A 25,537-nucleotide genomic window follows, 5' to 3' on the forward strand; every position below is an offset into this window, starting at 1 on the left:
CGGCAGCGCATGCGCCCTGCGGCCCAACCTGCGCGTTTAAACGGCGGCGGCGGCGCGGGCGGCGGCGAGTGCGGCTGTGTGCAGGTACGGCCGGGCACGGGGCACGGGGCACGGGGCTGGACCGAACCGAACCGAGCCGGGCCGGGCCGGGCCGGGGGGATGCGCGGGCGGGGATGCGGTGCGGCTGCCCCGGGATGCCGCTGGTCGTGCCGGGATGCGCTCCCGCTGCCGTCCCCGGCGGGTTCCGGGCGCACCGCGCGGCTCTCGGGGCTCTGTCCGCGCCTGCAGCCGCTGCCAGCACCGAGCGCTGCCCGGCCGGGACAGCGGCGCTGCCCGGGGGAGGAGGAGGAGGAGGAAGCGCTCCGGGGGTGATGCTGCTGCGGGAAAACAAAAATAAAGCGGAGCGGGAGCGGCCGCAGGTGGGGCTGGAGGCTGCGCTGCCCTCCCGAGCGCTCCCCCAGCTCCGCATCCCGGCAGGTTCCCCCGCGCCGCTTCCAGGATTCCCGGGATGGACCCGCAGGAGCGCTGAGGATCGCGGGGCAGGTCGGTGAATCCCGGGAATCCGAGCTGGGGGAGTTTTCATTGCCGCCGGTGCTGTTTGGGTTCGGTGCCTCCCCTCCGGCTCTGCTGCCTCGAGCCGTCGCTAAATGCCGTGCTGGGGATAATTCCAGGGATTCCTGGCTTCGGCAGCGCTCGAGGTTGTGGTGGTAAAGCGCTGGAGTTGTTTATGATAAACATAAACTACCCGACTCGTCTGTCTTCCCACGGATGACAGCTTTAGGAGGAAGGGAGAAGCACTAAAATGAATTTATTAATTTTATGCTGGTGATGGCCAGACCTGGCAAGATGCTCCATTTCCATTTTTATGTTACAAACAAACATAGAATTGGAAGGGAAGCAGCTTTCCTGCTGCTCACCTGGACCTGTTCGACTCCAGAGAAAGTGGCCAGGCTCAAAATCCCATTTTTGCCCTGTTCTGGTTGTAGATGTGATTCAGGAGAGCAGCCTTTATGTGTGTAACATGAGAATATCTCCGAATTTATAGAAATAGAACATGAGTAAGAACTTCAAAAGTACCCAAATGACCTGGGCACTGAAGTCATGCAGACACTCCTGAAAAACATGTACCAGCCTTGAAACCTTTTCTATTATTCACCCCACCTGCAATTTTCTTTTTTTTTTCTTTTTTTTTTCTTTTTTTTTCTTTTTTTTTTTTTTTAATATTTGATGCTGCCTGAACTTTCTGGCATCGTCCAGAGCTGCTTCCCGTGGTGGGGAGTGGCACTGGAGCCAGATTGCCAGCCCTGGGATTCCAGGCTGTGCCTCAAACTCTGGATTTTATTGCCACAGAACATCGTGGAAGCCCAGAGTGCTTGGCTGATGGGATTTGGGAGTGAAAAAAAAAAAGGATTAGAAATTTGATATGGATAAAAAGAATCTCCAGAATTAACAGCAAATTAAATAAGAGCTTTACAGGGGATATAAATCCCTGGATTTAGGGAGGAAATTCTCCTTGCTGTGGCTGCTTTGGGGATATTCCCGTACAAATAGGGACTTTGTGGTGACTTCTGTGGGTGCTGTGTCCTCGAGGTCCCAGTGAACCCCCAGGTTGGAGGGTGGTGGCTGAGCAGAACCAGCACCATCCCCTGGGAGCACTTGTGGTGCCTCCACGTGCTCCAGCAGCAAAAAGGAGCAAAATCCGTTTTTTTTTTCAGCAGATTTTTGGCCATGTCTGTGCTGGGAGAGGCTGGAATCACCGGCCTGATCCCTGAGTTAAAAAATTCAGCCCCGGGTCTACTTCATCTTCCCCAGAGTCCCTAGGAAATGATGTTTAGCATAAACTCTTGGTAACCTTTTCCCCAAACTGTTTATTTCGCTGGAGCACTCAAGTGGCAGTGCTGGGGAGGGGGAGGAGGGGTGTTTTGGTTTTTTCTCCCTGAGTTTCGTCTCTTTTCTCTTCAGCCAAAGCCTCAGCACGGAGCTCAGGGAGATGGCTGGGCTCTTGTGCCTCTTGGTGGCATTGGGAGTGCAGGCTCTTAAAAATAAAAATACAAAATCACCTTGGTGCTGTGCTCAGGGTCTGTTTTCCTCCTGTGATTTACTCCCTTCGGAGGTTTGCAGTGCTTTTGTCACAGAGGGGATGGCTGAGCCTTCCAGAGTGTGGGAATCCTTAAAATCAGAGCTCTGAGTTTGTGTTTGTCCCCCAGGAGTGGCTGCTGGGGGCTGCTTTGGGTGCTCTTTAATGAGTTGTGTCTCCTCAGCATGGATGAGGCAACATCAAAGCAAAGCTTGGCTCGGCTGGGTGAAATCTGGGGAGGTTTTTGATGGATTTGAGGCTCCGAGGGAGCCAGGAGGGAAAGGAGTGAGGGATGGGAGGTGGTGCTTGGGGTCAGCAGGGAGTGAAGGTGTGCAGCCTTGTCAGGAGCAGCAGGGATGGATACAGAACCCAAAATGGGCTGGATTTCCTCTGTTTGGAAAGAATTCCATCAGCTGATGGTGGGCAGCCAGCCTAGGACAGCTCCTGGTAGCTAAAGCCCAGCCCAAACAGCCACCCTGGCAAGTCTTGTGACCCCTCAGCCGGGTTCAACCCGTGATTAAAGCTGAGTGTGGAGCAGGGGAGTCATGAGAAGCTGGTGAGCAGCTGTCAGCTCTCCTCAGTGCTGATTTCTTGGTTTCTGATTGCTGAAGATCAGACATCCAGCCTGTCCATGTGAGAGCAGGACCCCCAGCTCAGCTGAGGAAGAGGATGGAGACCCTCAGGGAGGAATCCTGGCTTTTCAGAAGCACAGGGAAGTTTTAAAACCATCCCTGCAAGGCAGTCAAGTGTGGATCTGCACAACTCACCATAAAGAAAAGAACAGGGATATAGGAAAAATACAGGATAATTTAGCAGTTCTGTGCCCCAGTGTTTGGTTATCTCTCACTGATGGTGTGAAACCTGTGCTGTTCCTTGGGCTGCTGTTGCTCCTCGCTGCTGGAAGAGGCTGATCCTGTGTCCTGGAGCTGCACAAGTTGCTGATGTGCCCAACCCACTGAGCTGTGGGGTTGCTTGTTGAGAAAACAAAGCTGAGAGTGGGGCTCTGAGGCCACCATTTCATCCCTGTTTGTCCGTGTGCTGTTCCTTGGAGGTCCCCCCAGTTTGTGCCCTTCCTCCTTGTTTTCATATCCTAAAATGTCAGTTCCTCTCGCCGTTCCCAAATATTTGCTTAACATTTTGCCAGCCTTGCAGAAGAGGAGAAACAGACCCCCGTGAATATTGTCTGGCAAAATAAGGAGGAATGTGGTCCCAAAGGCTCCTTTGTCTGGGGGCTGGAACACACACAGCAAGGAGCAGGTGCCTGATTTGCTGCTCTGAACCCTTTTTCCTCCTCTCAGCTAAAAGAAAATGCTCTTAGTCCACATCCCAAGGACTGGCCCTGTCCTTCACCCAGGGAAGCCTTGTGGGTTGTTGATCTGGGGATTTCAGAGCCAGCTTTTGGTGGCTTGCAGATGAATTCTCATCCTGGCCAGGGCTGGAATACTCGGGAGGTTTAAGGATGGCCTCTGGCAAAGTGATGAGGTTTATTTGGAAATAAAACAATGCCTGGCGCTGGGGTTGGTTTGTGAGGTGTGAAAGCTTTTTCCCTTCAATCAAAGGAGTTGTTTTGGGGGTTTTTTTCCCCAAAAAACCCTTTGTTTTGTTGGGAGCTGGAGTTCTCTGTGGTGGTTTGTCTGCAGGAGCTGGGACTTCAGGAAAAACAGAAATATAATGAGTGCAGTGACTCAAATCCGTGCAGGTTGTCAGCACTCAGAAGACATTAATGTTCTCACGGAGCAGGCTGGAGCCAGCTCCAGGGATAATGTGCACAGAGTTGTGGGCAGCACCGAAATCCTGCTTTAGATTTATGGCTTGAGACTTTGGGTGAAATGGGGCATGCAAGAAAATCCCTGGATCACACTTTCCTTGCCAAACATTAGGAGTGAATCCTGCTGGGATCTGACTTGCTGCATGAAGAGGCTGAGGTGAGGCTCAGACCTCAGCTCTGGTGCTGATTTGCATCCCAATTCCCTGTTCTTAATTTAGGATTAATGAGCAGAGCTGGCTCTTGGGTGGGATTTGAGGTGGGTGTGACCAAACCCTTCCACTTTAGCTGGACCTTGTGAGTGATTTTACCCTGATGGTGATTTTGTGCCTTTTCCATGGGTCTGGGAACGCTGGGCTGGATCTGCCACTGCTCCAGGGTGTTTTCCTGTCCTCCCTCTCTCCCAGGGCTGTGGGGTCACTGCAGTTGATACCCAGAGTGGTTTTTGGTCACCTCCAGAGCTGGTGTGTCCCGTCAGCTCTCCCTGGGAGCACTGCCTACCTCGCTCTGGGCTCTGGCACAAATTCCCAAACTGCCCTGGGAGCTGTGCACAGAGAATAAAGGATTGTTGTGGTCACGGGGGAGCGCTTCCCTGGCGGTCGGCATGGCTCATAAACCCCGAGTGGAGCACAAAGGGACAAGGAGGGGACAGTGGCAGCGGGCTGTGGTGCCAGGTACCGGCTCGGGACAGGGCAGGGCTTTGTGTGGCCACTGCTCTGCCAGGCTGCAGAGGTGCCTTTGGGAATGTGGGTGACAAACAATTCTTGTGCCTTTGGGAATGTGGGTGACAGACAGTTCCTGTGCCTTTGGGAATGTGGGTGACAGACAGTTCCTGTGCCTTTGGGAACATTGGTCTCAAACGATTCCTGTTGGGAATGTGGATGACAAACAATTCCTGTTGGTAATGTTGGTGACAAACGGTTCCTGTTGGGAATGTAGGTGACAAATGATTCCTGTGCATTTGGGAGTGTTGGTGACAAATGATTCCTGATGGGAATGTGGGTGATAAACAGCTCCTGTGCATTTGGGAACATTGGTGACAAACCATTCCTGTGCCTTTGGGAATGTGGGTGACAAACAATTCCTGTTGGGAATGTGGGTGACAAACCATTCCTGTGCCTTTGGGAACATTGGTCTCAAACGATTCCTGTTGGGAATGTGACAAATGATTCCTGTATGTTTGGGAGCATTGGTGACAAACGGTTCCTCTGTGTTTGGGAATGTAGGTGACAAACCATTCCTCTTGGGAATGTGGGTGACAAACGGTTCCTGTTGGGGACACTGGTGACAGACAATTCCTGTGCATTTGGGAATGCTGGCGACAAACAATTCCTGTTGGGAATGCTGGTGACAAATGATTCCCGTTGGGAGTGCTGGTGACAGTTCCCATTGGGAGTGCTGGTGACAATTCCCGTTGGGAACGCTGGTGACAAACTCTTGGGGTGGCAGGAGCAGCTGGAACAGCACAGGGACAAAAGGCTGCTGTGCCTGGCCAAGGCCCAGTGAGCAGTTCATGGGCCTGGAAGGTGCAGAGAGGGGCTGGAGAGGCTCTGAGCGTGCAAATCCAGAGGAGAGCGCAGGAATGGCACGGGGGTAGCTGGAGGGAAGGAAGGACGGACACTTCCCAGCTATTAAATCTTTCTAGCCCATGGATGTTGTCTCAGGGGAGATTCCTGCAGCCCCAGTGCTTGAGGTGCCTCCATGCTGGCTGGAGGATGTGCTGTTGGGGAGGTGATTCCACAGGGGCTCTTTCATCTGGGGGTCTCCAAGCAGGCCGTGCCTGTGCTGCCCAGACCCTCCCAGCCATCCCAGGGCTGACCCAGAGGATGGGTGTTGGATTCAGCCCTTCCTGACCCAGAGATGGTGTTTTAAAAACTTTTATTCAGTTTTCAGTCTTATGAGAAGGGTGAGATAATACAGGTGTTCTAATTCACACCATCACAAGTTAAAATTTCCTAATTAAAAAACCCTCTAAGCATTTCTTGGCCTGTCAGCTTTTTGCCACACCATGCTGTAGATGCTATTCCATAAAGTTTACATACAAATCCATACTGTGTGGGCCTTCTGTCAGGTCCCGAGAGCTCTCTACAAATCCACATCCCACAGATGAGCCCTTTGGGCAAGGCAGGGAGTGTGGCTGTCCCTCTGGATGCCCGGTGGCACTGCCAGCCCGGCCCAGGCAGGTGCTGGGTGCCAGCCCCAGGTGCCCTGGCCGTGTGCCCAGGGCACGCTGCAGGAATATCAGAGATCTCTGGGCCTCAATTGTGGCTCTCTGAACTTTACCCCAGCAAATAATGGCAAGAGGCAGCCTGGCATGAAGAGAAAATCCTGCTCAATGTTTGCTGCACAAACTTCCATTCCTGTTTTCAACAGCAAACACAGAGAAATTTCAGCTCTCAGAGCTCTTTCTTTTGGGCTCCCCTTGTGCCCTGTGCCCAAAACCCCTCAGCAGCCCTGCTCACAGGGCTCTGCAAAACCCAGGCAGCTTTGAACTTGAACCCCATGCCTAATTAGTAAAAAGCTATTAATTTATTTAGGGCTGATGCTCTTTCCAGGAGTTAAAATAGAAGTGAGGTTCCTGTTTGGGTGGGGAGTGAGGGGGTGGTAAAAATGCCTCACTCCATCCACCTCCTGTAGAAATGGCAGCTTTGAGCCTTGTTTTTTTTTAAAAAAAAAAAAAAAAAAAAGTGGAAAATTTCCCTTCCACATATTCCTCACTGCTCTGTTTGTTTTGGTGAATGTTAAACCCCTGCATGTTGTGAGTCCATGGCACATTAAAGTGATAGTGAGAAGGGGGGAAAGGAAAAAGCTTCTCAAGTTCTCCATCAAGACCTTCCAGTGAAACTTATCTGCCTCAGAAAATAAAAAAATCTGATTGCTCCTTATCTTTGCAATTATCGGGCAAAAATAAAATTGTGGAATCTGCAGTTTTCAGGCCCAGGCCTCGTGGCTGGTGTGTCACGATAAGGAGAAGCCTCCCTGTGCTCCAGCAGCGATCTGAGGCCCTCATTAACCCCCAGGGTTGATGTGCAGGCAGAGCCTGGGCAGCTTTTGCTACCCCAGGCACGTGAAACTGCTTTTTTTGCAGCTCTGAGCTGTTGGTTTTACCCTTAAAACAGCCCAGAAAATTCCCATTATTCCCTGCACACCTTCCCCTCTGGCAGAGGATGTGACAGAAAATCCCTTGGACCATTGGCATAAACTCCCCTCCATGGCCAGACTGGGAGGGTGAAACTCAGTGTGGGGACAAGGAGAGCTCAGAGCAGCTCCCAGTTTAAAATATTTAGGGAGTTTTGCTTCATTCCCTCCTTTCTGCACGTTCCCCCTGCCCCTTGCCATGCCAGGGACAACAGGGGGGTGTTTGGAGCTCTGGGCACAGCCTGGCTGTCCCTGGGCTGTGAGTGATGGGGCTCAGCTCTCCCAGCTGGCCCGGGGCTGTTCCTCACCCTGCAAAGGCTCTTTTGTCTCCTTCAAAGCCATGACCTCATTTTACAGACAGAAAACAGAGAGGGAGAAACCCCCCAACCTGCCGGGGGAGGTCAGAGGGGTCTGTTAGCATCCAGCTTCTCGGGCAGGGACACGAATAACCAGGATTGTGGGGCAGAAAATGGCCATGGAGGGGTGGCCTAAGCACCCTGTGGTTGCTGAAGGCCTCCAGGTGCCTCCTGTGAGGAAGAGCACGAGGTCAGGCTCCCAAAATTTGCAGCCAGAGGGGCTCTGGAATGGTGTGCCTGGAGGATGTGTGGAGTTTGGGTTGTTCCCATTTTCTTCTGAGGGACAGGCTCCTGGCAAAAGCTGGAGTTCAGTTTTGGGGTTCAGTTTGGGTGCTGGTGGCTCCTGCTGGGGTGAAATGCATCTGACCCCTGTGTGGGCACAGTTTGGGGTCAGGGACACCCCTCATCCCCCCTAAAACTCCACCAGGAGCTGCTCCACATCCCAGGATTTGCAGCCTCGTGTCCAGGGGCCTTGCTGTGGCCCCTGGGTTTGCTCAGCCACCAGAGCTGTCCTTTCCACCCCAGAGCCACTCCTGAGGCTCCTCCGGCCCCGTGACTGTCGTTCTCCAGATGAAGCCAGGAAAGAGTGATGGGGCAGAGCTCCTGGAAGCCCCGAGGAGCCGGAGCCGGCCTGCCCAGGGCTCAATGTCCCCTCAGCACTTCTGCTCCAGCTGCAAAGGAGAAGTTGCAGTTTCACTTCCCATTTTCCCAGCCCTGTGAGCAGAGAGGAGGGCTCACAAGAGCAGAGCAGTGAGGGCTGCTGTCCCCTCCCTGTGACACATGGGGAAATGCTGTCACTCAGCACTGGGGGTTTTTTAACTCGGGTTTTGTGTCGGGGTGCTCGGTGCTGAGCTGGCCCTGTGGGTGCTCTGGGTGCCACCAGCACTGCTTTGCTCTTCTCTTTTCCCAGCTCCAGTTTGTTGGGGTAAGCACTTTTTGCTGGGAATTTTCCCCAGAAGATTTCAGCCGTGCAGAGCCAGGGAATCCCACGTGCTTGCTCGGGCAGGGCTGGTGGAGAGGGAGGGTTCAGCCCTCAAAGCGGGGTGCTGAGGAGCAGCACAGCAGCTCCTGTGCACTTCAGGGGGCTGCAGAGGAGAAAAAGCAGATTTTGGGTGTTCCCGGGGTTTTGGTGAGTATGGTTTGGTTTGGGGTCACTGGTGGAGGTACCCCGAGTCCTGGACAGTCCTGCTGGGGTTTGAGGGGCTGTGCAGTCCCAGGGCTCTGGGGACAGTGAGGACAGGGGGTGACAGGAACAATTTGGGTTCTCCTTTACAAATGCAGCCCTTTGCAAGCCTCACCTCTGCTGAGGATGTGTCCACGGGGCCATCAGGGCACAGCAAACCCATCCCAGCACCCCAAATTCCCTCTCGGTGGGCGGCTGGGGTGCCCGGGCAGCCTTGCAGGGCTGGGTGTGCTGCAGGCTCTGGGTGTGCTGCAGGCTCTGGGTGTGCTGCAGGCTCTGGGTGTGCTGCAGGCCCTGGGGATGTGCTGCAGGCTCTGGGGATGTGCTGCAGGCTCTGGGTGTGCTGCAGGCCCTGGGTGTGCTGCAGGCTCTGGGTGTGCTGCAGGCCCTGGGGATGTGCTGCAGGCTCTGGGGATGTGCTGCAGGCTCTGGGGATGTGCTGCAGGCTCTGGGTGTGCTGCAGGCTCTGGGTGTGCTGCAGGCTCTGGATGTGCTGCAGGCCCTGGGTGTGCTGCAGGCTCTGGATGTGCTGCAGGCTCTGGATGTGCTGCAGGCCCTGGGTGTGCTGCAGGCCCTGGGTGTGCTGCAGGCCCTGGGTGTGCTGCAGGCTCTGGATGTGCTGCAGGCTCTGGATGTGCTGCAGGCTCTGGGTGTGCTGCAGGCCCTGGGTGTGCTGCAGCCCTGGGGATGTGCTGCAGGCCCTGGATGTGCTGCAGGCTCTGGGTGTGCTGCAGGCCCTGGGTGTGCTGCAGGCTCTGGATGTGCTGCAGGCCCTGGGGATGTGCTGCAGCCCTGGGGATGTGCTGCAGCCCTGGGGATGTGCTGCAGGCTCTGGATGTGCTGCAGGCCCTGGGGATGTGCTGCAGCCCTGGGGATGTGCTGCAGCCCTGGGGATGTGCTGCAGCCCTGGGGATGTGCTGCAGCCCTGGGGATGTGCTGCAGGCTCTGGGTGTGCTGCAGGCCCTGCGTGTGCTGCAGGCTCTGCGTGTGCTGCAGGCTCTGCGTGTGCTGCAGGCCCTGGGTGTGCTGCAGGCCCTGGGTGTGCTGCAGGCCCTGGGTGTGCTGCAGCCCTGGGTGTGCTGCAGCCCTGGGTGTGCTGCAGGCCCTGGGTGTGCTGCAGGCCCTGGGTGTGCTGCAGGCCCTGGATGTGCTGCAGGCTCTGCAGCACCTGTTGGCGTTGCAGCCCTGGGGAGGCCGCTGCCCTTTTTAAGTGTCTGTCTCTTTTTCCTTGCTCCTCACTTCCCGGGTCCCCTTCACAACCAGCCCATTGTGCTGTGGGCTCCAGCAGCTGGGTGGAGTGTTTCAGGCTCAAGTGTAATTTCAGTGCCTTTAAAAGCTTTTGGAGGGCTTTTTTCTTTTTTTTTTTTTTTTTTTTTTTTCTTTTTCCCCTGAAGAGGACAGCAACGCCAACAAGGGATAATTTGATGGATTACTCTGCAGGGCTGAGGGGCTCTCCTTAATCCCCTTTGTGGGGCTGTTGGAGGAGACGCAGAGCAGAAGCCCCCAGCCCCAGGCAGAGAAAAGGCAGCTCAGCAGGGTGGGTTTTACACTCTGACACATAAATACAGGCCCTGGTCATGTGGTGCTGGATATAATCTGTGCCCGTCCCCACGCCGAGGAGAAGGGGGCACCTGGAGGGGGCTTATTTTTTCCCCCTTTCCAGTTGAATTTACATTTTGATTCTTCTGCTTTAAAAAAAAAAAATAATAATAAGCAGAGAAGAAAGGCCCGGGGGAGAGGTTGATTTGGATCAAGTGCCAGGGGTGATGGGCACAGTCTTTAAACAGCAGAAATGAGTGAAAAGCAGAAGCAGATCATCTCATTTCCCCTCCTGCTCCGGAACGGGGGCTCCTCTCATGAATAAAAGCAAGAGCCCGGGTCGTGCAGCAGCAAAACAAAGCTGTGGCTCTGCTGTGGAGCCAGCCAAGCTTGTCTGGAGGTCTGGAGCTGCTGCAGCAGACCTGACACTGCTCAGGGGAGCGTGACCACGAGGGCTGAGGCTCGGGGACTGCAGTGCTGCTGCTTTTGGCTGTGTTGAGGAGGTTTTGCTTGATGAACTTCGGTGAGGAGATGCCAGTCCTGAGTGGGCAAAGCGCTGCCAGACCCCGCTGTGCACCAGCACAAATCCCAGCCCAGGCTGGAGATCCCTGTGCAGCTGAGCTGGGCTTTTCACCCCATCACCCTGACCTGAACTCACCTTTGGGGTGCTCCTGGTGAGGGGAGGCTCATCCCAGCAGCCCTGGCTCCTGCTGGCTGCAGGACTGGGGGTGCCCAGCTCCAGCAGTGCCCAGCTCCAGCAGTGCCCAGCTCCCATTTCCCATTGTTCCCAGCTCCAGCAGTGCCCAACTCCAGTTGTTCCCAGCTCCCGTTGTTCCCAGCTCCAGCAGTGCCCAGCTCCCGTTTCCTGTTGTTCCCAGTTCCAGCAGTGCCCAGCTCCCGTTGTTCCCAGCTCCAGCAGTGCCCAGCTCCCGTTGTTCCCAGCTCCAGCAGTGCCCAGCTCCTGGCTGTGTTCCTGGCATGGATGCCCGGGGGCAAAGCTGCCCGTGCTGGCCCTGCCATGGCCCTGGGCTCACGCCTGTCCCCCAGAGAGCTGCCCCAGTGTCAGCCTGGCCTCTGCTGACCCCGTCAAGTCACAGGGGGCTCCAGTTTGGGACGGGAGGAGGAGGAGGAGGAGGCCTGGCTGGAGCTGGCTGCTCTTTGCTGGGAGGAAGGCTCCTGGCAGGGGCAGTTCCTGTGCCCCAGGAGGTGCAGGCTGTGGGACAGAGCTCTGGGATGGGGTCAGAGCATCCCTGCAGGGTGAGCTCTGAGGGTGAAGGGCAGGCAGGACAGAGCTTCCTCCACGCTGCCAGCATTCCCTCTGGGCTGTGGGAGGTGCCCTCGGCTGTGTGTCTGTGCCAGGGACCCCTCTGTGCCCTGAAGGACTCAGGATTTTGGCCCTGGGAGCAGCAGGATCCCTCGTAGGGGGGTGCAGAGGTTCCAGCGAGGCAGGAGAGAACTGTCCCCCAAATCCAAGGGTGTCCCTGGGGAAGCTGGGGATGTCACAGGAACAGCCCTTCTGTGACTCCATGGACTCAGACCCTGGCTCTGCCCTGGGGTCGAGGGAGGGAACCCCAAACTCCTGAGGGGATTTCCAGGCTGCTGCTCTTTCCCTGAGCATGGAGCCCCGGGGCTCCAAGGAAACGCGGGGTTAATTCAGAGAGCCCAAATCAATCGCCCTTCTCCCCTCCCCGGGCTGTGAATGGGGTCAAGGAGATTTGGGAGGGGAGGAGGGCCGGGAGGGGGTCAGGAGAGGTCAGGTGAGTGTTCCATTCCATTCCAGGAGCCTGCCAGAGCTATTCTCCATGGTGCATTTCCCATTCAGCGGCGCTGAATGGACACTGATAGCTGTGAAAGACTCTGGCTGCTCTGAGCTCTCTCCCCTTGAGCTCTGTGCCACCCTTTCTTCCATAGGGCTTCAGGGAATTCATAAAGAGCCCCTCGGAAGGTTGGGAATGTCACGCTGGGGCTGTGAATGGGAGCTGTTTGCCTGCCCCTCTCTCTGGTGCCATTCATGGGCGGGGAGGGTGAGGATCTGAATCACCTGGGCACTGCTGGGCTGGAGCAGCCCCACCTCAGCCAAGGGATTTCCTTTCCTAAGGGAATGAGGCAGCCCTGGCAGGTCAGGAATAATTAATAATCAAATAATCAAATGGTTTGGGGGTTGGAAGGGATCTTAAATCTCATTTTGTTCCACCCCTTGCCACATGCAGGGAAACCTTCCACCATCCCTGGCTGCTGCAGCCTGGGCTTGGACACTTCCAGGGATGGAGCAGCCACATTTTCTCTGGGAAACCTATTCCAGTGCCTCAGCATCCTCACCCTGAACCAAATTCCCTGCTGTCTGGTCACTGCTGTCTGTTGAGCTGTGGAGGAGGTGCACAACCACTACAAATCAAAGCCTGCAGCCACATCCAACATCATCTCTTGGTCCCTCTGCACCAGCAGCAGAGATTATGGAGTAGCAGGACATGGATTCTTCCAGGAATAAATGAGTTTTTCTCTGCCAGGTAAGTACACCTACATTTTATTTTTAAAACAACCAGCCCTCCCTCTTCACTCTAAGCACTGCTGAGATGTGATTCCCTCTAAGACCCTGTGTTGGGAAGATTTAGGAGATTGGGAGGAGGAGAGGCTTCTTTGTGTGTGTCCATCTCTGCCTGCACATCCACCTTTTCCAGGTGATTTTTCCTAAAAGCTTCCCTGGCTTCTCCCTCTCTGCCTTTGTCCAGCAAAGCTTTGCTCCTGCCCTGGACCCGCCCTCCTACCTGGCTGCCAGGTGAGGCAGCTCTGGGAGTTGATCTGCTGTTTCTCTGCAGGGAAAGGGCAGGAAAAATTGGGTTTGCAAGCTTTAAAAGCAAACCAGAAAGGTTTAAAAGCAAACCATGGCTTTGGAGGTGGTTTGTTTTTTTTAAAAGCAAAGCAGAGAGCCGTGGGTTTGAGATGGTTTGGGTTTTTTAAAAGAGAGCCGTGGCTTTGGAGATGGTTTGGGTTTTTTACAAGAAAGCTGTGGGTTGGAGATGGTTTGGGTTTTTTTAAAAGAGCCGTGGGTTTGAGATGGTTTGGGTTTTTAAAAGAAAAAGGGATTTGAGATGCTTTGGCTCTCCTGGGGAGGGAGGAGGAAGAGCAGCAGCTGATGTCCCATGGCACGCCAGCTCTGGGAGCAGCTGTGGGACAGCCCCACATGTGGCTCCCTTCTGCTCCTGAGGGCTGGAAACCTCAAAAAATCCCTTTTTGGGCACTGCTGTTGTCCTTGTCAAGGTGCTCCAACCCTGTTCCTGTTGTGGGAATTTGGGGAAATGAGGCTGGAGGGTGAGAAGTGCCAGTGTCACCTGCACCAGCTGCCCCCGTGGGGCTGGGGAAGGTCCCCAAGCCCCTCTGGGATGGGCAGGGTGCTGCCAGCTCCCCTGGGTGAGTGAAATCCTGCTGTTCCACCAGCATCTCCAAGCTGGGAATGGATTTTCCTGACTCCTTCCACACCAGAGCAGCACAATCCAGGGGATAAACCCCCCTGGGAAGGACTGGATCAGGGGTTTGAGGAGAGGGTGTTTGGTCCTGCTGCTGCTGGGGCTGTCACTCGGGGCCAGCAAAGCTGCAGGGACATCTTGCTGCCTTTAAAAACAAAATACCAACCCCACGTGCTAAATCCCTGCTGGAGCACCAGCAGATCAGCAAAGGAGGGTGATAAATGTGAATATCAGGGGGTTTTTTTGGCAAAATTCAGGTGTGAGCCCAGAGCTGGGGTTTCCTCAGGGCAGCACCTGTCAGGGGGTGCCAGCAGTGTTTGCTCAGGCTCAGCGAGGGGCCCGGGCACAGGAGTGGCACGGTGACAATAACTGTTATCAGCAGAAAGGGAGGGCCCTGAAACCAAACCTGTGCTGGGTTCCACCTCTGCTGCCCTGCAAACCCTGCAGCAGCCTCTGCTGAGCGCCTGGGCTGGGCTCAGGGAGCACCTGCAGGTGAGTCCTGGCTCCCCGAGCCTCCCAACCTCCCTTCCCCAGCCCCTGCCTCACAAATCAGCCGTGCAGGACATTCCCCTGCCCAGCACAATTCCCTGTCTCTGCTCTGTGGGGGAAATGAACAGAGTAATGAATGGGTACTGGGAGGAAGTTCAGCTCAAACAGGAAAGTTCATCTGCTGCAATTTTATCTACGGCTTTATTGCAGTTGAGACTTCTCATCTCTGGCTGTTCATGATTATTGATTGCTTCAGGGATTTATTTTCTCCTTGAAGCCCTGGGAGGGTGTGGAGGGGGAGGAGAGGTCTGTTCCTACCTGCAGATAAGAAATCCAGCTCTGCCTCCCAACTGGAATTCTCAGGCAATGCACAGACCCCTGCTGCCTCCCCAGTGCTCTGCCACAGCAGTGAAAGGGAAGAAAGCAACTTTTAATCTTTGAGGCATCTGTCACTGGGTGTTTGGGGTTTCTTTTGGGGTAGCTCCCCCTCCCTGAGTTCTCCAGACCCCGATCACAGCAGGCAGTGGACATTCCATCCCCCCCTGAGGTCTGAGTCTCTTGGTTAATTTTCCTTGTGACTCTGGGAGCTGCTGGAGCTGAAATTCCTCATCGCGGGGCTGGGCTCCAGCTGGGCCCCCTGACCGAGCTGGGCTGACACATCCTGTGTGGAACCCACATCTGAGCAAGGTGGGCGCTGCCCCCGGCGCTTCCTGGGCTGAAGGGATGCTCAGCCCAGCCCGGGCTTCCTTTGAAGCTGCCTCTGGTGATTAAAGCAAAACCGTTCCCCCTTTGTTTGCTGTTCGACCTTGGGCGAGGCGGTTGTTGAAAGGAGGGATCTTGTGTGACAGTTGAGGGGAAGTGCAGGGTCCCCAAAGGGGAATAATCCGTATTTATTGAGTGGCACTGGCAGCTCGTGAGCTCAGGAGTGGCACTTTCCTGCAGTGAGGAAGTGATGGAGTGATGGCTGAGCCTCACCCCCACCCTGCCAGCCTTCCCCTCGTGGGTTATCAGCTGATGGTGACACAGAGAGAGAGAAAAGTGACAAAACTCTGTGGTCCGTACCTGTCTGCACACACCTGTGCTGTGATGGAGGGCAGGGAGGGCTCGGGGGGCACTGGTCTCACCAGGCCACCTCCCCCAGGTGTTTTTAGCAAATTCTGCTGGGCTGGGTGCTGGGGAGCTTGGAGGGTTTCTGTCATTTGGGACTGAGAGGCGTCTGCTCCCTGGTGCCCTGCTGCTCAGCCCCTGGCCCCATCCCCTGGCCTCTCGCCTCTGGGGAGAAGGGAGCAGTTACAGGGCAAATAAATGACTCAGTCTAATGAGTAAGGTAATTGCCATTTGCTGTTAGATGAGGCTAAAGTGGGTCAGGTTTGTTTGTGAAACTCCACGGAGGCACCGACTGTTCTCCGTGCCCCGTCCCGGGCTGGAGGTGGCATCTGGGTGAAATGGCTTCCCCCGGAGCCTGGGAGCAGCACGGGGTGTCCTGGTCACAGGCAGGCCCTGGTGGCCTCTGGGGATGAGCCCGTGTGGCTGCAGGCACACCCCTGATCCTTGGAGGGTTAGGGTGAGTGATTTCCCTGCAAGAGGAGACCCCAAATCCTCTGTCTGGCTGCCATCTCCACGAGGTGGCCAGAAGGACAGAGAGGTCATCAGTCCTCGAGAGCAGGATTGGGTTTTCCCAAACCCTGTCTCAAAAAAAAACAGGATTGGGTTTTCCCAAACCCTGTCTCACCTGTCACAAACAAACCTTGGGGACAAACCTGGCAGGGATGGAGCTTTCATCCTTCCACCTGCCCCTCTCCCAGACCCTCCCCAGCCTGTCCCTTTCTGCGGTGACACATCCATGTGTCCCCTGGTTTTACCCCACAATCCCTTGGAGATAAATTTTTCAGGGATGGAGCTTTCATCCCTCCACCTCTCCCAGCCCCTCCCCATCCTGGTGGGATGGGGACTGTCCCTTTCTGCGGTGACACATCTGTGTACCCCTGGTTTTACCCCACAATCCCTTAGGGACAAACCTGGCCAGGATGGAACTTTCATCCTTCTACCTGCCCCTCTCCTGGCCCCTCCCCAGCCTATTAGGATGGGGACTGTCCCTTTCAGAGGTGACACATCCGTGTACCCCTGGTTTTACCCCACAATCCCTTGGAAACAAACCTGTCAGGGATGGAACTTTCATCCTTCCACCTCTCCTGGCCTGGTGGGATGGGGACTGTCCCTTTCTGAGGTGACACATCCCTGTACCCCTGGTTTTACCCCACAATCCCTTGGGGACAAACCTGTCAGGGATGGAACTTTGATATTTCCACCTCTCCTGGCCTGGTGGGTTGGGGACTGTCCCTTTCAGCAGTGACACATCCCTGTGCCCCTGGTTTTACCCAGTTCCCCGCTGTGTTTAACTCCCCACAGACCCCAGCCTGTGAGCAGCAGGGGAAGCCTGTGGTGGGATCCCTGCTGGGCTCTGCACATCCCACAAGAAGAGGAAGAGGAAAAGACGGTTCCTTGCCGTTGATGAAATGGGAAGCAGCATCTCCCCAGCAGCCCGGGACGGGAAGCTCCAGTCCTTGCCTGGGGGGCGTCCCCGGGAGCTGTGCAGCTGGCAGGACACAGCCCTGTGCCACTGAGGGCTGGGGGCCAAGGACAGCATGTCCTTCCAGAGCCGCAGGGCCCAGCTGCTGCTGGTCAACTCGCTGACCTTCGGGCTGGAGGTGTGCCTGGCTGCTGGCATCACCTACGTGCCGCCGCTGCTGCTGGAGGTGGGCGTGGAGGAGAAGTTCATGACCATGGTTTTGGGTAGGCAGCTTTGTCACCTCTCTGAGGTGGTTTTTTTTTGTTCTAAACCTTGCAGTCTGGAGGGTGGGGGGTGAGTGAGAGCGGGGAGAAACTCTCACTCAGAAACCCTGAGAACACAATTCAGTGGCAATCCAGGACAAGAGTTTATTAGGAAAAGGTGTCACTTTCATAGCTAAGTTGAGGCCTGAGTGGTCTCAAAGTGAAAACCTCTCACCCCATTGGTGAGCTGTGGTTTTGGGTAGGCAGCTTTGTCACCTCTCTGAGGTGTTTTTTTTTTGTTTTAAACCTTGCAGTCCGGAGGGTGGGGGGTGAGTGAGAGCAGGGAGAGTTATCCCTGCTGGGGCTGTGACCCACTGAACCCTCCCAAACTGACCAGACATCCCTTTTAGGAGTGCCCAGGCACCAGCTGCGTCCCTGTGACAGCCCCTGTCTCTTTCCCAGGGATAGGCCCTGTCCTGGGGCTGGTTTTTGTGCCCCTGATCGGCTCGGCCAGCGACCACTGGCACAGCAGCTACGGCCGCAGGAGACCTTTCATCTGGCTGCTGTGCCTGGGCGTGCTGCTCAGCCTTTTCGTCATCCCGCACGCCAGCAGCCTGGCCAGCCTGTGTGCCCTCAACCCCCGGCCTCTGGAGATCGCCTTCCTCATCGTGGGCATCGGGCTGCTGGATTTCTGCGGCCAGGTGTGCTTCACCCCGCTGGAGGCCCTGCTCTCCGACCTCTTCCAGGAGCCCGACAGCTGCCGCCAGGCCTTCTCCATGTACGCCTTCATGGTCAGCCTGGGGGGCTGCATCGGCTACCTGCTGCCCGCCATCGACTGGGCCTTCCTGGCGCCCTACCTGGGAGGCCAGCAGAGCTGCCTCTTCACCCTGCTGGCCCTCATCTTCCTCGGCTGCGTGCTGGCCACGCTGTTCGTGACGGAGGAGGCGGCGCAGGGCGATGTCCCGGTGCCCAAGGAGGCGTCGCCGGCGGTGTCGGTGTGCTGCTGGCGGCGCGGGCCGTGCGTGGCGCAGGGCCGGCGGGCGCTGCAGGCCGCCGGGAAGCTGTGCCTGCTGCTGAACCCGCGGCTGCACGGGCTCTGCTGCCGCGTCCCCAGCGCCATCCGCCGCCTCTTCGTGGCCGAGCTGTGCAGCTGGATGGCGCTCATGACCTTCATGCTGTTCTACACGGATTTCGTCGGGGAGGGGCTGTACCACGGCGTGCCCAGGGCCAAGCCGGGCACCGAGGCCAGGCGGCACTACGATGAAGGTGAGGAGTGGGTCAGGGAGGGAGGGAGAGGCTCCAGCCCTCAGAGTGGGGAGTCAGGAGGTGAAACAGAACAGGTGTCTTGGTTTGGAAAGTCGGGTGTGTGCTGAGGAAGTCAGGAGTCTCCCCTAAAATGGGAAATGTAAACCCCCTCCCTCCAAATTGCTATAATTTATAATTCTATACAATTTAGAAATAGATTATATATTTTATAAATTTATAAATAGATTATATATTTTCAACAGTTATAAATAGATTATATATTTTATAAATTTATAAATATATTTTATATAATTATAATATGATATAATTTATCATTTGAAATTGAGGGGCTCTCAGGCAAAAAAATATGGGAGCAGGAATAACAGTTTTTTATCAGGGAAGAAAATAAAAATATAAAATAAACAGTGCAGTAAACCAAAACATCACTGACAGAGTCAGAGCACAGCCTGACACCCTGTGGGTCAGGGTGCTGGCAGCAGTCCCATTGGAATTGTGGCTCAGCCCTCCTGCAGTGTCAGGGGTGGTTCTGCTGGAGCAGGGATCCTGTAGCAGGGTGCAGTCTTACTCTGAAGATCCAGGGGAAGAGGCAGCTGCTGCTCCTCTGGGAATCCAGTGTGCTGGTGCTCCAGAATCTCAGATTCTATCCAGGTAGGAATGCTTGGCTCCTCCCTCTGGGCTCACATCTCCCATGGATGCTGCAGTTCTTATCAGCCCTGCAGGGACATTCCACAGCCTGTTATCAGCAGATGTGCCCCCAAGGGAGGAGTGGGTGTGGAAGAGATAAGGAAAACTGCCCCCTGAGCAGGAGACAACTGCCATCCAGATGGCAAAGAGAATCCAATCTGCTTGGCAATCCAGGACAAGAGTTTATCAGGAAAAGGTGTCACTTTCATAGCCTGACTTGCTAAGTTGAGGCCTGAGTGGTCTCAAAGTGAAAACCTCTCACCCCATTGGAGAGCTGTGAATAGCACACTCTGGAGAACCTATAAACAATGGTTACAGAATGAGAGATAATAATTGTTTTAATTCTTTCCTCTAACTTTCCCACAGCTTGTCACAGCTTCCCAGGATTTTCCTTGGAGAACTGTGTCTCTCTCTCTGTTCAGAGGATATATATGTGATTAATAATTAATAATTAGCATTGACTCTATGATTCACAGAGGGCTGATCAATTACTTTATTACTCTTATCATATTATTCTATTATTAAGAAACCCATTGCTTTTATAGACACAGCTGGACATAATTGGTCCTCCAATCCAAACATCATCACCATTGGCTAATTAAGAAACCACCCTTTGATAAACAAAGCACATAGCACATTTTACATGTTCACAACAACAGGTGCAGCAAGTGGAGATAAGAATTGTTTCTCACTCTTTTCTCTGATCTCCTCACCGCCTTCCCCAGGACAATTTTTGGGAAAGCTGTGCCTCTCTCTGTGGCCAGAGAGCTGCTGCCACATTCCCTGGGGTAGAAATGTTTCCTGGGAGCTGGGGATGGGCACAGCTCTGCTGATAACACCAAAAAAAAGCTACAGCAAACTTGGCTTTCTGCAGCTAGGTGAGGACAGAACATTTTCCCATGGCTCCCAGAGCGTGGCACAGGGCACACAGTTGGGAAACACCTCCTGGTTCTTCCAGCACGGATCTGGCAGGGCAGCCCTGGCCTGGGGCTGGGCTGCTGAGTGCCAGAAGGCTCTGGAAGTTTGCACAGGGAGCAGGATGGGGCTGGCTCTGTCTGCAGGCTCTGCTGGAGAGCTCCTGGCCCTGCTCTGCCCTCCTTTCCCAGCGAGGGCTGAAGGTGCTCCCATCCTTGGGGAGCAGGGTGTTGTGTTCATAGGAATGAGGTGGGATTTGCTGCTTCTCCCCTCTGTGCTGCTGGGAGAATCCCACCTCCCAGCTGCTCCTGGAGTTCTCCAGCAGCTCTCCCAGCTCTCAGCCCCCTCCTGGCAGTGCTCTGCCCTCCTTTCCCAGGGGGGGCTGAGGGTGCTCCCATCCTTGGGGAGCAGGGTGTTGTGCTCCATCGGAGTGAGGTGGGATTTGCTGCTGCTCCTCTCCGTGCTGCTGGGACATTCCCACCTCCCAGCTGCTCCTGGAGCCCTCCAGCAGCTCTCCCAGCTCTCAGCCCCTCTCCAGTGCCTCAGAGCTGCCCACAAGCCTGTAGCTGCCACATCCCCAGGCTGGGACACTGCTCCAGCAGCCCTTCACCTGCCCACAGGTGTTGCCTGCTGGCCCATTCTGCCTGCTGGTCGTGCCACAGCCTTGACTCCCTCCCTAACCACTCTGTTGGTCTCCCTAATCCAAATATTTTATTCTGGAGGCACCTTCCTGCGGTTTTGCACTCGGAGGGCCCTGCAGCACACTGCCCCTTTGTGCTGGGTGTCTGTTTAACTTAGAGGCAGCTTAATTATTATTGAGCACTTGCACTGTTTAGCTCCCAGCAGGTCAGCCCTCCATTGTGCTGCCTGTCATAGAAACATGTGTTGAGTAATGATCCCTGCTCCAAAGAGTTAATGGCTTTAATTCCCTGAAATCTGAGCGATCTTTGTGAGAGGGTAAGGTCCGGATTGCCACCGGATGCGGCAGCTGGGAGCAGGTTCTGTACTTTACCTTGGCTCCAGCACAATTCCTCCTTGCCTTTGTTCTGCTGCTGCCTTGGGCATCAGATAACAACGGATCCTGGGTCAGCAGCAGGTGACAGGGCCTGGGGCAAGAGCAGGAGGAAGGGACAAACAGGGACATCCTGCCAAAGGCTGCGTGGCATCTGGGCTCCCACGGCGGGCTGGGGTGCCCACGAGGCAGGGAGGGGCTCTGGGGGTGCCTGCTGCCATCCTGGGGTCTGGGGGTGCTGCTGCTCTGCCCCCCGGGCCAGCCCAGCCTGCCTGGGCTCCCTGGCCTCGCTCTCTGCTTGGCAGTTTGGGGCTGAGGCAGAGGGGGCGACGGTTTGGGGTCTGGGACTGATGGAGAGGGATGGTTTGGGGTTTGGGACTGACAGAGAGGGATGGTTTGGGGTTTGGGACTGATGGAGAGGGATGGTTTGGGGTTTGGGACTGACAGAGAGGGATGGTTTGGGGTCTGGGACTGATGGAGAGGGATGATTTGGGGTCTGGGACTGATGGAGAGGGATGGTTTGGGGTTTGGGACTGATGGAGAGGGATGGTTTGGGGTTTGGGACTGACAGAGAGGGATGGTTTGGGGTCTGGGACTGATGGAGAGGGATGGTTTGGGGTCTGGGACTGATGGAGAGGGACGGTTTGGGGTCTGGGACTGATGGAGAGGGACGGTTTGGGGTCTGGGACTGATGGAGAGGGATGGTTTGGGGTCTGGGACTGACAGAGAGGGATGGTTTGGGGCTTGGGACTGACAAAGAGGGGTGTTTTGGAGTTTGGGACTGACAGGGAGAGATGTTTTGGGGTTTGGGACTGACAGGGAGGGATGTTTTGGGGTTTGGGACTGATGGAGAGGGAGGGATGGTTTGGGGTTAAGCACTGATGGAGAGGTTTTGAGGTTTGGGACCAAGGGAAGGATGTTTTTGGGGTTTGGGACTGATGGAGAGGGAAAGATGTTTTTGGGGTTTGGGACTGAGAGGGAAGGATGTTTTTGGGGTGAAGGACTGACAGAGAAGGAAGAATATTTTGGGATTTGGGACCAAGAGAGGATGTTTTTGGGGTTTGGGACTGATAGGGAAGGATGTTTTTGGGGTTTGGGACAGAGGGAAGGATGTTTTTGGGGTTTGGGGCCAGGAGAAGGATGTTTTTGGGATTTGGGACTGAGATATGGATGTTTTTGGGGTTTGGGACTGAGATAAGGATGTTTTTGGGGTTTGGGACTGAGAGAAGGATGTTTTTGGGGTTTGGGGCCAGGAGAAGGATGTTTTTGGGATTTGGGACTGAGATATGGATGTTTTTGGGGTTTGGGACAGAGGGAAGGATGTTTTTGGGGTTTGGGACTGAGAGAAGGATGTTTTTGGGGTTTGGGGCCAGGAGAAGGATGTTTTTGGGATTTGGGACTGAGATATGGATGTTTTTGGGGTTTGGGACACAGGGAATGATGTTTTTGGGCTTTGGGGCCAGGAGAAGGGTGCCTGGCTGTGTGAATCGGGGCAGCCAGGGCAGTGGCCATCCCCTCTCCCCCCAGGTGTGCGCATGGGCAGCCTGGGCCTCTTCCTGCAGTGCATCACCTCCATCTTCTTCTCGACAATCATGGACCGGCTGGTGAAGCACTTTGGCACGCGGGCAGTGTACCTGGCCAGCGTGGTGTTCTTCCCTGGGGCAGCCTTTGTCATGTGCCTGTCCCACAGTGTCACCGTGGTCACCATCTCCGCCGCCCTGACTGGATTCACCTTCTCTGCCCTGCAGATCCTGCCCTACACACTGGCATCCCTCTACCACCACGACAAACAGGTGGGGGTCTGCTCCAGGCCAGCCTGGCCCTGCAGATTTTTCTGGTTTTCCTGTGTTTTAGGGGAAATCAGTCTGGTTTAGTTATCCCCATGTGAATTCTGCCAGCTACAAAACCCAAGGATTTTCAGCCCTCACAGGACCTGCTTTCCAGTTTTCATCCACAGCACCAGGATCAGTAAAATGAAAACCCAAGCTCTTCCTATTCCCTTAGCTCCGAGATAAAGAAACCTTGTGAAACTTGTGACACCAGCACAAAAGCTCCTAACCCTGTCCCACAGATGTTATCCTTGTGGAGAAGTCCTAGGAGGTTCCCGAGTTGCAGGCTGGATTAATGGGAGTTCCTCTTGTGCTGCAAATGCAGAATTAATTTGTGGTTTGAGAGCAGCTCTTTCATCCCAAGGGCAGTGGTTGGCTGTGCCGTGGAGCCAGTGGGAGTTGTTCCCACAGGCATCCAGATGTTCCCATTGAAGGAACCCTTCGGAGCAGCCCATCCCAATTGGCACCAGGAGTCCTGTCAGAATGGAGGGGGTGAGGGAATGTTCAGCTTGGCAGGAGCTGCAGCTTGCCTGGGATCTCCCATGGATGTTTTATCAATGGAGTGAAACCCAAACTCCGCAGGCTGGGGAGGGGAAGGCCACATTCCCCAGGCTTTGCCAAAGGCTTGGCAGGGAAAGGCAGGGAGGGCACAGCTGCCTTTGGTCTCTCCTGCCCCTGCTCTGCTGCTGTGAAAATGCTCTGTGGGAACACTCCAGAGACCTCACAGCGTGAGCAGAGCGAGCAAAAAAAGGGTGAGGAGGAAAAGATTTTGGTTCCCTCTGCCTCTTTTTTCCTGGCTGGAGTGAGGAGGGTCTGGGCAGGCAGATGAAGCAGCTTGGTTGAGGTTTGGTGCAGAGCTGAGAAAAGAGCCCTTCCCCGAGTTCCCAGGACTGCTGTGTCCCAGCTGGTGGCACTTTCAACATCCCAGATGAGAAGGGGCTGCTCACGCTGGGCTCTGGGTGTGGGTTCCCAGTCTCCCACCCCACAAACCCCAACGTTGCTGTTTGCCCTGCCCTGGGTGTCTGATCTGCCAGCAGCCTGGCCCTTCACTCCTGCCCTGCCCCAGGTGATTGCAGGGTGGGCTCAGGGCAGGTCCCTTGGCACCCCGTGAGGAGGGGACAAAGCAGGAATTGTCCCCAGGCTGGCTTTGGGCTGCTGAGCACAGCCCAGCCTTGGCTGGGCTCCCCTGTGAGTCAGGGCTGCCTGGCATCCCGTGCCAGTGGGGAAGAGCCAGCCTGGCTCCAGAGCCCATCTCACGTGGGCCAGGCTCAGGCTGGCACTCCCTTGAACACACACAGAGCTCTGGGTTTGCTCTCCTGCACAAAAACAAGGCCCCCTCGGAGTCCCAGCTCCTTCGTCAGTCACCTTCAGAGTCCCAGCTCCTTCCTCAGTCACCTCCAGAGTGCCAGCTCCTTCCTCACCAACCTTTCAGAGTCCAAACTCCTTCCTCACTGACCTTTTAGAGTCCCAGCTCCTTCCTCAGTCACTTTCAGACTCCCAGCTCCTTCTTAACTCACCTCCAGACTCCCAGCTCCTTCCTCACTGACCTTTCAGAGTCCCAGCTCCTTCCTCACCCACCTCCCTGGTATTTCCCACAGGTATTTCTCATAAATTCACCCACCTCCCTGGTATTTCCCACAGGTATTTCTCATAAATTCACCCACCTCCCTGGTATTTCCCACAGGTATTTCTCCATAAATTCAAGAGGAAAGAGGAGGAAGACGCCGCTCTGCTGGACAAGAAGCCAGCCTTCTCCAAGGGGCTGCTCTCCAGCCAGAAGCTGTCTTATCAGAATGGCCACGCTGGGAGCCTCTTCTCCTCCTCCTCCTCCTCTTCCTCACCTTCCTCCTCCCCTGCAGCCGTGTCCAGCTCTGCCCTGTGTGTCAGCTCCCCCTGTGATGTCTCCCTGCGGATCGTGGTGGGGGAGCCGGAGCTGGGGGCTCCTGCCCGGGGGATCTGCCTGGACCTGGCCATCCTGGACAGCGCCTTCCTCCTGTCCCAGGTGGTGCCCTCGCTCTTCATGGGCTCCATCGTGCAGTTCACCCAGTCTGTCACGGCCTACATGGTGTCAGCTGCTGGCCTCGGCCTGGTCGCCATCTACTTCGCAACCAAAGTTGTCTTTGACAAGGGTGATGTGGCCAAGTGCTCCGTGTGACAGCGGGGCAGCCGCGAGGGTGCCAGAGCCAGCTCTGTGTGTGTGTGTGTGTGTGTGTGCCCACGGGGCCACTCGGGGGTGCCTCGTGTGGCACTGGCTGTCCCCAAGCTGGTGCTGCCACCCCGGGCGTGGGGCTGGGGGCAGCACGGGGTTAATCTCAGGTGTAAATAAGAGGCTGTGGGGCGTTGTCCTCAGGGCCTGAAGTGCTCTCCAAAGGTGCCTTCAGCAGAAGGAAGCACGCACAGCAGCACCAAAGGGGTCCTGCAGGGGGGGAAAAGGGAATTTTTTGGGTTTCCCTGTGGTAACGGGTCATGTTCTGAGCAGGAGCAGCACAGGGAGGGGATCAAGCACTCCTTTTCCTTTTCCTTTTCCTTTTCCTTTTCCTTTTCCTTTTCCTTTTCCTTTTCCTTTTCCTTTTCCTTTTCCTTTTCCTTTTCCTTTTCCTTTTCCTTTTCCTTTTCCTTTTCCTTTTCCTTTTCCTTTTCCTTTTCTTCTTCCTCTCCTCTCCTCTCCTCTCCTCTCCTCTCCTCTCCTCTCCTCTCCTCTCCTCTCCTCTCCTCTCCTCTCCTCTCCTCTCCTCTCCTCTCCTCTCCTCTCCTCTCCTCTCCTCTCCTCTCCTCTCCTCTCCTCTCCTCTCCTCTCCTCTCCTCTCCTCTCCTCTCCTCTCCTCTCCTCTCCTCTCCTCTCCTCTCCTCTCCTCTCCTCTCCTCTCCTCTCCTCTTTCCTTTTTCCTTTTTCCTTTTTCCTTTTTCCTTTCCTTTTTCCCTTCCTTCTCTTTTCCCTCTCCTCTCCCTGTTTGTTGTAGTTTTTCCCCACTTCCTGAGCAATGTTTCAGCACATGGGGCACTGGCAGAGATTTCCTGGGGGAAGAAGCAGCAGGGCAGCCAAGGTTT

The 25,537-nt window shown here is 55.3% G+C and overlaps 1 protein-coding gene across 4 annotated transcripts; it reads left to right on the top strand.

Annotated features, from left to right (window-relative positions):
* Positions 1 to 25,102, top strand: SLC45A3 (solute carrier family 45 member 3). 4 transcript variants are annotated; one of them, XM_064399125.1, is made up of 7 exons: positions 37 to 84; positions 478 to 543; positions 12,269 to 12,565; positions 16,421 to 16,804; positions 17,246 to 18,049; positions 22,188 to 22,453; positions 24,174 to 25,102. In XM_064399125.1, exons 4-7 carry the CDS (start codon positions 16,657 to 16,659, stop codon positions 24,642 to 24,644), a joined length of 1,689 nt encoding a protein of 562 aa, XP_064255195.1. In that variant the 5' UTR covers positions 37 to 84; positions 478 to 543; positions 12,269 to 12,565; positions 16,421 to 16,656; the 3' UTR covers positions 24,645 to 25,102. The 4 variants fall into 4 exon arrangements, with proteins under 4 accessions (XP_064255194.1, XP_064255195.1, XP_064255197.1 ...); XM_064399124.1 differs by lacking the exon at positions 478 to 543 and having other exon boundaries at positions 1 to 84; XM_064399127.1 differs by lacking the exons at positions 37 to 84; positions 478 to 543 and adding an exon at positions 7,982 to 8,261.
* Positions 25,103 to 25,537: the final 435 nt, after the last annotated feature.

The sequence above is a fragment of the Passer domesticus genome, chromosome 25 (assembly GCF_036417665.1).
Source record: "Passer domesticus isolate bPasDom1 chromosome 25, bPasDom1.hap1, whole genome shotgun sequence".
In the NCBI taxonomy this organism is placed as follows: Eukaryota; Metazoa; Chordata; class Aves; order Passeriformes; family Passeridae; genus Passer; species Passer domesticus.

What these genes read in the sequence shown, in the direction of transcription:
- SLC45A3 (XM_064399124.1), top strand. Translation starts at nt 16,657, where the DNA reads ATGTCCTTCCAGAGCCGCAGGGCCCAGCTGCTGCTGGTCAACTCGCTG. An exon ending in CAGGCGGCACTACGATGAAG is followed by an intron (nt 18,050 to 22,187) that starts GTGAGGAGTGGG and finishes CTCTCCCCCCAG; the next exon opens with GTGTGCGCATGGGCAGCCTG. An exon ending in TCTACCACCACGACAAACAG is followed by an intron (nt 22,454 to 24,173) that starts GTGGGGGTCTGC and finishes TATTTCCCACAG; the next exon opens with GTATTTCTCCATAAATTCAA.